Source organism: Emiliania huxleyi (genome assembly GCF_000372725.1).
Source record: "Emiliania huxleyi CCMP1516 unplaced genomic scaffold EMIHUscaffold_41, whole genome shotgun sequence".
Classification (NCBI taxonomy): Eukaryota; Haptophyta; order Isochrysidales; family Noelaerhabdaceae; genus Emiliania; species Emiliania huxleyi.
The window spans coordinates 320910-329302 of NW_005198900.1; the positions used below are offsets into that span (position 1 = coordinate 320910).

Sequence of the window (8393 nt, forward strand, 5' to 3'; positions counted from 1 at the left end):
ACAACCTTTTTTCCCCCGTGCGCGTCCCGTCCCCCCTCTCAGAATTACGCCCTCTGGCGAGCCCCGAGCCCATGCTCTCGTCTCTCGCAAACGCCATAGCGAACCCGTGCCGATGTACCAGTTCGCGCAAGGGCAAGGCGAGCCCGTGCCGGTGTATCAATACTCGTCCGGCATGGCGGCCCAGCCGTACGCGAACCAGCACTGGGCAGAGGTTCTGCCCGGCACGGTTGCGCCGCAAGGAGCGCCGGCGGGCTACTTTTACGACGGCGCCCCATCGGCCGAGCCCCTCCGATACGATTCGGGCTATGGCATGCCATACTCACAGCCAGCACTGGACGAGCAGTGCGAGTCGGATTGCGCGGATGCACTCTCCAAGGCGACCGGCGCCTGCCTGCTTGTGCCGACTCCTCTCATCGCGATCGTCGCCCCGATCTGCTACCTAGCCGTCGCCGAGGCCCAGGCGCACTGCGACCGGTGTCCCGAGATCATGTGCTACTCGATGGCCCCGGGCAGGACCGTCTACAAAAACTGGTGGGGTCTGTTCGGCTCGCCCGACGAGGAGCCCTTCTTCCCCTTTGCGAACCCGGGCCTCGACTACGAGTGCAAGAACGACTGGGCCGACATGCTCCCAGATTGGGGCGGGCGCGAGGCCCTCGAAGGCATCTGCGACATGTGCGAGCCCGTCTTTGATAAGTACGGCTCCGGCCGCGGCCGCAGCCTACTTCTCGACAACCTCCACATGGGGCTCATCTCCACCTCGGTGGACACCGCCGTCGACACCAAGGTGGACGTCGGCAAGGATACGGCGGCAAAGGCTCTGGACGAGATGTCGCCCGAGACGATTCGGGCGCTGGGAGGGAGGAAGGGCCTCGCCTCTCTCGACGAAGCAAAGGTGGGGCTCGTCGCCGAACAAGCCAAGCTGCACGCGCAGGACAAGCTCAGACAGGGGGCCGTGCAAGCGGCCGCGTCCGCGACCGGCCTCGACGCGGACACCGTTGGCTGGCTCGGCTCATCGGTTGGCGCGCTGGACTACGCGTGCGACTGCGGATGGACGGAGGATTACGCGTGCCCGAGCGCAGAGCAGCCCGGCCGCAAGGGCTGGGCGCAGGACGCGTCGACGCAATGCTACAAGTACTGCTGCGAGGGCGTGGGGTCGCAGCTGAAATCGCTCGAAGAGATACGCGCCGAGGTGGGGCTTGACGACGAGACGGTGGCGAAGGGCCTTGGCTCGGTCGCCGACGCTGTCTCGGGCGACGACGATCAGGGTTACGGCAGCGAGCACTGGCAGCAGGGGAGTGGCTACGCAATGCAGCAGCCGTTCCAGCCGCAGCAGCAGCAGCAATGGCAGCAGTGGCAGCAGCAGCAGTGGCAGCAGCAGCAGCAGCAATGGCAGCAGCAAGCGCCGCCGCCGGCACAGTACCTGAATGAACGGCCGCAGCAACAGTACCAGCAGCCCCTCCCCGCTCAACAGTACGGCCCAGCCGCCGACACGTACGCGCAGACACAGCAGGGGTACACGCCGCCCTCCGCGCACCGCCGCAAGTTCTGGCAGCTTGGCGACGCGGGCCAAGGATGCGACGCGGTGTGCGCCGCGAGCGGCTCGGCCGAGTGCGACGTGGCGACACTCCGCGGAGACGAGGCGGATGAGGAGTACGAGGTGGAGGGCATCGCGAAGAACCTCCTTGGCCAGCGGTGCGCCAGCAGCTCGGGCTCATCGCCCTCCTTTGCGCCTGCCATCGACGCCGCTGGAGGGTGCCTCTATGCCAACCACGGCGGCCGCTCCTGCACCGTCACGTCTGCTAGCCACCGTCGCTTCTGCCCCTGCGTTGTCTACTAGAATGGAGCTCCCGATCGCCCGGTGTTTAGTTCTGTGTACACATTGTTGTAACCTGGTCTGTGCAAGCTCCCGCACATCAGCTAGAGAGGACGGCATTTTCACATCTCTCTTGAGCTGAGCGGCACCGCTCGAGCAGCAGGACGAGATCAGATTCCCGTCGAGAAGTGCGCGCCACACACGACGATTCATTGGGTAGATCTAGTCTTTGTTAGGCCTGGGATGTGAGGCTATTGACTGCACTCCAAGTGCTTGCCTCTTGGCCCCAGTTGAGTGAGGTACACACACGCGTCCCGCAAGCAAGCATGCCAGTTAGCGACCGGTTGAGGCTAATCCGAGATGCGGCCGAGGCTAATCCGAGATGCGGCCGAGCGGCAGTAGAGAGCACTCCACCGCCATACCGTTTTTATGACACCCGTGGACAAAAGAAAACCGATAACCCATCAACTGTACAAAAGAAGTCGCTGCCTGTGTCGGCCGCCGATGAAGGTCTCGATCGACGTATTGAAGGTGCCAGGCCTCACAGGCTGGCTACCACCGCTTCCACTCGCCGTGTCTGTTCCCGCGGAGGCGACGATACGCGACCTGACGAGGCTCGCGCAGGTTGCACTGCGCGCCGCTGGCGCGGGCGGCGCACGCGTCTCACTCGTGATGAGCCCTTCCCGGGAGGGCGTGCTGCCGCCCCAGGCGGGAGTTGCCGAGATGCTAGGGACCGCCGACGCCAAGGCGGTCATCCTAGCAGACATCCCGGGCGCGTCAAAGGCCGCCGCGCCGCCGGAGGAGGAGCACTGCCACAGCCACGGCCACTCGCACTCCGACGGCGACTCGGGGACGAAGCGGGCAGACGGCAAGCTTCCCATCACCGTTCTCACCGGCTTCCTCGGCGCGGGCAAGACCACCCTCCTCAACCACCTGCTGCAGACGCAGCGCGAGCTCAAGGTTGCCGTCATCGAGAACGAGTTTGGCGAGGTGCCGATCGACAACGAGCTGCTCGCGCAAAACAAGCTGGCGGCCGCCGAGCAGGTGGTGGTGATGGACAACGGCTGCATGTGCTGCTCGGTCCGCGGGGACATCCTCGGCGCCTTCACCTCCATCATCGACGCGGTCGACTCTGGCAACGGCCTCGACGCAGTCATCATCGAGACGACGGGGATGGCCGACCCGGTTCCTATCGTGCGCACGCTGCTCCAGACGCCGGTCATCGCCAGCCGCTTCGCGCTCGCGGGCGTGGTGACGCTAGTCGACGCCAAGAACATCCTGCGCCGGCTGCAGGAGCTTGACGAGGAGCAAGAGGACGACCCGGACGCACCGCCCGATGAGGCCTTCCAGCAACTCATGTTTGCAGACACGATCGTCCTCAACAAGATTGACCTCGTCGGCAGCGCCGTCGCTCTCGAGGTGTGGGAGCGGCTGCGCTCGATTAACGAAAAGGCGGACGTACTCCCGTGCGTGCGCGGCGCCGTCGACCCGGCTGAGCTCGTCGCGGCGACCGGCTTCGATATGGAGCGGATGGGCGATGAGTTTGGGGAGGACCACGGGCACGAGCACCACGGGCACGAAGAGCACGGGCACAGCGACCACCACGAGCACTCGCACAACGGCGAGGTGTGCACCAGCGACCACGACCACGACGACCACGGGCACGAGCACCACGGGCACGAAGAGCACGGGCACAGCGACCACCACGAGCACTCGCACAACGGCGAGGTGTGCACCAGCGACCACGACCACGCGACGCACCACAACAAGCAGGTGGGCTCCTTCTCGCTCATCAGAGAGGGGGTCGCCGTTCGCCCGCTCGCCTTCGCGCGCTGGATGCGCAAGGTCGCCTCCGCCAAGCGGGAGGAGGTCGGCGTGCTGTACCGCTCCAAGGCGGTGCTCGCGGTGCACGGCGCGCGCGCAAAGCTCGCTTTCCACGCGGTGCAAGACGTGATGGAGAAGAAGCTCGTGGGCGGCTGGGCGGTCGACGAGGCGCGCTCCTGCAAGGTCGTCTTCATCGGCAAGCGACTCGACCGCCCCTTCTTCGAGCAGTCCTTCGATGCCTGCACCTCCCCTCTCCGCACGCCGCTCTGCGCCTCGCCGCCCGCCGCCGGCTGCGCGCCGGGCGGGCCGCAGCTGCAGCCGGCGGCCGGCTCGTTCCTGCTCGGTCTCGCCGCGGCGGCGCCCGAGCTGCTCTACCTCCTCACCACCTACGTGCCCACCAAGCTCGTCGCGCGCCTCGCCTGCACCTGCGCCTTCCTCAACGACGCCCTGTGCGGGGAGGACGGGACCGAGGGCATGCGAGCAGCCGCCGTTGCGGCGGCGGCGGCGGCGGGCTCAAGCGCAGCCCCGCTGGCCTTCCACCCGGCGGCAGGGTACAAGGACCCGGCGGGTCTAGAGGGGCTGCGGCTGCATGGCTTGCGCTGGTAGATGCGGAAGACAGATCCACATCTCCCCACATCTCCCCACATCTCGCCACATCTCGAGCTCTAGATGCGGAAGACAGGTCCACTTACTCCAGCACTCCAGGCGACACGTGCCATGCCGTGTTTAATCGCATCCGGCTGCCTGTGTACTCACGCGGCGCTCTGAGTACGCGGCACGAGGCCGCCCTCTCTCGCTGACTCTGTTGTGCACAACGCAGGCCTGCTCTCCCTGTCGTCCGCGCGCGAGTACGTGGACGCGTTTCTGCACAAGACGACAAACAGCTTCGATCGCGCCTCCGGGCTCGAGATTGTGCCGATGAAGGGCCTCGCGTACGACTCATACGCTGGCCTCGAGGCGGCGGCGGTGACGTGGATCGAGCTGTCGGAGGTGGAGGGCGGCGGCGACTCCTTCGTCATCGACTTCACCTTCCGGCCAGAGACCATCGCCGAGTTCCTCGCCGCCGGCCCCCTGGCGACCGTCCGCTCCGCCCTCGCGAAGGTCGAGGTGCACAATGACGAGGAGGAGGAGTGGGACTCGCTCAAGTTCCGCCTCTGCTTCGAGCCGTCCCACCTCACTGCACCGACGACCGAGCTCACCGGCCAGGCGGCCATCGACGCGTACGCCGCCGCCGCCGAGGAGCCGCCGCAGCCGCCCGCCGAGGGTGAGCTCGCCCAGCACCGGCTCGTCTTTCAGCTCGTCGGCGGCAAGACGGCGTCGCAGGTCTACATGCTCTCCTTCCACACGGTGCACCCAGACTACCAGGTCCACGTCAAGGTTGGGGACCACCGCATGCCAAAGTTCGCCTCGCGCGAGACCTTCCACCGCTGGCATCCCCTCTTCGCCTCCCTCGAGCACAGCGCCAGCCCTCGCGTCCGGATGCTCATCCGAGTCAAGCCCGACGGCTCCGGGCCGCTCGGAGACATGTGCGGCTGCTGCTGAGCTCGCTCGCGCCGCCGGCGGCGTCTCGTCGTCGCCCTCGATGTCGCCTTTGAGCGGCGTCGGCCCGTGCGATGAGTGGCCGCGATGCGGCAGCAGCCGAGCCGCAAGGCGCGCGCCGCTGGTGCTTGTGGAGGGTGGCTGGAGGAGAGGGCAGAGAGCGCGTTGCGTGTGCAGTGGTGTGGCTCCGGTGGCGCAGCGAAGGCCCGCGGAGCGGACCCCCCCCCCCCCCAACACACACCCACACACTTCTTGAACCCCCGATGATGGCTTGTTACTGGCTTGTGCTTGTGTGCACGGTGAGCCACAGTGACAGTGTTTCCGTACTTGTACTTGTGACTCTCACCGTGTGCGATCCTCCTCACTGGGGACTGTCCTCACTTTTGACTGTTGATCTCTTGAACAATGAATGCACATCTCTCTGCACTCTATGATCTTTGAAGTTTGATCTAATACTAAGGACCTTCCGTCCTCCCGGGGCTCCGGTTCTCCCCGATTCGTTCTCTTGCTCGCTTGCCGAGCGCGTCATACGACGGCCGGTGTCGGGTCGTTTCCCTCGCTGTTGGTGTCGCTTTCTCCGCTGCCGCCTTTCGTCTTCGCCAGCTTCTCCCAGCTCCACCGGTTCTGAGAGTGTCGACGGCCCGGCCGAGGTTTCCCCGGGCGAGGACGGCGGCATTGGATCGTGCCGCCTCCCCTCCCCGGGAGGTCGGGCCCGCTCTTCCTGGTCGACGAATCGCGCCCGCACCCGCGGCCTCTCTATCGTCCTTGGCTCGCCCCTCCCCTCCGCTGGCCCCTCCTCAAGCTCGGGGAGGCGTGGCCCTCCTTGTCGCAGATCCCGGTGGTCCGGCTGCCGCCGCGACGGGTCTACCCCTGGTGAGCTCGTATGTCCCGACCCCACTCGCAGAGGGGCCGAGTTAGCTCAACTCTCACCCCTTCCGACAGTTGACTCCAGGTCTCACCCGGGGCCCTCCGGTCCCGGCCTTCCGGTTTGCCGGCTGACCCGCTGTCTTCCCACGGTACCTCCCCCCCCTCGATCCCCTCCCTCGGGTTCTCCAGCCTCCGGCGGGGCGGCTCCAGATCCCCCAGGTTCCGTGCGGGTCCGTACGGTGACGGCCACGCCGGCGGCGGGGACGGAGGCGGCGGTGGGGGGGCGAAGCTTGGTCCACAGTGTAAGCCGGGTCGTTTGATGTAGGCATGAGCTTGTGCTTGAATGGCAGCATGAAGAGAGGCACCGGGTCTTTTTCAAAGCCGAGGACAGCTTTTGTTATAGTGTATAGGTCCTTCGACACCGTTTTGGTGGTTGTCCAGGCGGAGTTGGTGTCGGAACCGGGGCTCTGTGGAAGGGCGATGACTGGGCCGCAAGAGCGCAAGTGTCTGCCCGGTGCGAGTAAATTTTGGCGGGCAGTGCGGGTACTGCGGGTAGGGAAGGTAGTCGCTGCCGTCCTCGCAGTAATTCTTTTTCATTTTTTGGTAGTCCGTGTCATCGCAGGCCGCCCAGCTAGTTGTCGCCGCGTTGCCAAAGGGATAGCATTCGAAGGCTAGCATATCGGGACCGCACCGCACGCGCACTGCTGTGTATTGCTGGAGCAGACGTTGGTGGAGCCGCCCAGCAAGTTGCCGCTCCCGCACATCTCATGATCGCGGTTGTAGTCGTGGTTCGCGAGGCCGTCGTCCCCGATATGCTTGTCCACGTGCGAGTCGGGCCGCGACGCAAAGGAGGGCTGGCGCGGCGTCTCCGCAGGCAGCGCGCTCGCAAGTGGCAAGAGCAAGAGGAGCGGCGTCTTCATCGCCGCGTGAAGGAGCAACCTGGAGTCAAAGCACACTCCTCGTCGAAAGCTGGTCGAAAGGGTGTGCTAGGACGAGACGTGGTGTGAGTGTAGAGGGAGCTGGTGTCGGCGGTGCAGCCGGTGTCAGCGGTGCAGCTGTGACGGCGGCAGCCGTGAGACGCTGAGTCGCGCGCGAAGTGGGGCGGGAATGCACACCGTGGACCGTGGGCGAGTCGTAGTCAACAGTGCCCGTCTTAGCTGTGGCAAAAAACCTTTGTGAGGAAAGCCAAACAGGGGTCCCGTACCCGCGCGGGGATACACAGGCCACAGGGGCAGCCTAGGCTGTTCTTCACACCTCTCTTCCGTCGCTTTCGTTACATGCGCACGCGCACACATGTTCATGGCCTCGGCCGTCGCGTGGTGTGGCCGTTGCGAAGCAGCGCGGAGCCTACACCAAGCGAATCGATTCAGGGGCAAACAACAATGCCGCCCCCCCTCCCCCCCCCACGAAGACGGCACGCCTCACGCTCAAACGCATTGTGGCTCGATGCCTTGCTCGCATGTAAGTCCTTCGCAGCAGTAGCCGGGGTTGCAAGGTTCGCCAAAGCCGTTGCACATAGTACATTTTCCCCCTCTGCAGTGTAGCCCGCAGCTCCAGCAATCCCTATCGGCCTGACAGTCATCCCCTGGGAGACACTGACTGGCAGTCGCGATGGCGGCCAGGGGGGGGAGGATATCGGGCTGTGGCCCGAAGCCCAAGGAAGCGACGAGCGAGGGGAAGAGCATCTATGCCCTTGCTCTCGCTGTCGCGATGCGCCGTTGGGTCTAAGTGCTCAAGGAAAGCCGGTACATCGTCATCTCGACGAACCTTAGGTAACACCGGACATTCACTTCACACTTGCTCAGACCAGATGAGATCCGGGAGATATCTGTGTGACTGTGTGCCGCCCAATTAGGTCGATAGGGTGCCCACAGGGCCCAAAAAAAGAAAGGAAAAAAGAAATGGGCCACCCCCGATCGCAGCACTTCGTGTTGGCCAGTCGAGAAATTGAGAGTGTGACTAGGAGGGTGGGACGCTGGGGATTCTCAAAGGTATACCCTTGGAATGGCCGGATCCAGCCTTAAAAGTACGAGATCGCGCGCGCTTCGCGCACAGCACCGCCTGTTCTCCGCGGCTGTGTGACGACGCGTGCCGTGTGCCACCAGAGTTGGGCGCGCGCGGCGCGACGGCGCCCGCGAGGGAAGGCGCGGGTGCAGCGGCCGCCGGCGGCCGTACCGCCTGCCAGCCGGCGCAGCAGCGGCCAGCGCAGCGGCCGCCGGCGCAGCAGCCAGATCAGCCGGTGCGCGCCTTGCGAGGCGAGTACTGCCGCCCGGCAGCCTTGAGGCGGCCGGGCGGCAGTACTCGTTCGAACTTTGCGAGCCGTGCGCGCGCCGAGGCGCCCGCGGCGCGC

At 65.6% G+C, this 8393-nt stretch overlaps 2 protein-coding genes across 2 annotated transcripts; both read left to right on the top strand.

Moving 5' to 3' along the window:
• The first annotated feature begins 98 nt into the window (after positions 1-98).
• EMIHUDRAFT_436395 (hypothetical protein) lies at positions 99-1921 on the top strand. Its single transcript, XM_005769764.1, has one exon. It carries the CDS (start codon positions 113-115, stop codon positions 1835-1837), a length of 1725 nt encoding a protein of 574 aa, XP_005769821.1. The 5' UTR covers positions 99-112; the 3' UTR covers positions 1838-1921.
• Positions 1922-2485: 564 nt separating this feature from the next.
• Positions 2486-5179, top strand: EMIHUDRAFT_102634 (hypothetical protein; the record flags this gene model as incomplete). The annotated part of the gene is made up of 2 exons (XM_005769765.1): positions 2486-4205; positions 4458-5179. 2 exons carry the CDS (start codon positions 2486-2488, stop codon positions 5177-5179), a joined length of 2442 nt encoding a protein of 813 aa, XP_005769822.1.
• Between the last annotated feature and the right edge of the window lie 3214 nt (positions 5180-8393).

Bases quoted from the DNA above. Each gene is read 5' to 3' on its own strand.
- EMIHUDRAFT_436395 (XM_005769764.1), top strand. From the start codon at position 113: ATGTACCAGTTCGCGCAAGGGCAAGGCGAGCCCGTGCCGGTGTATCAA.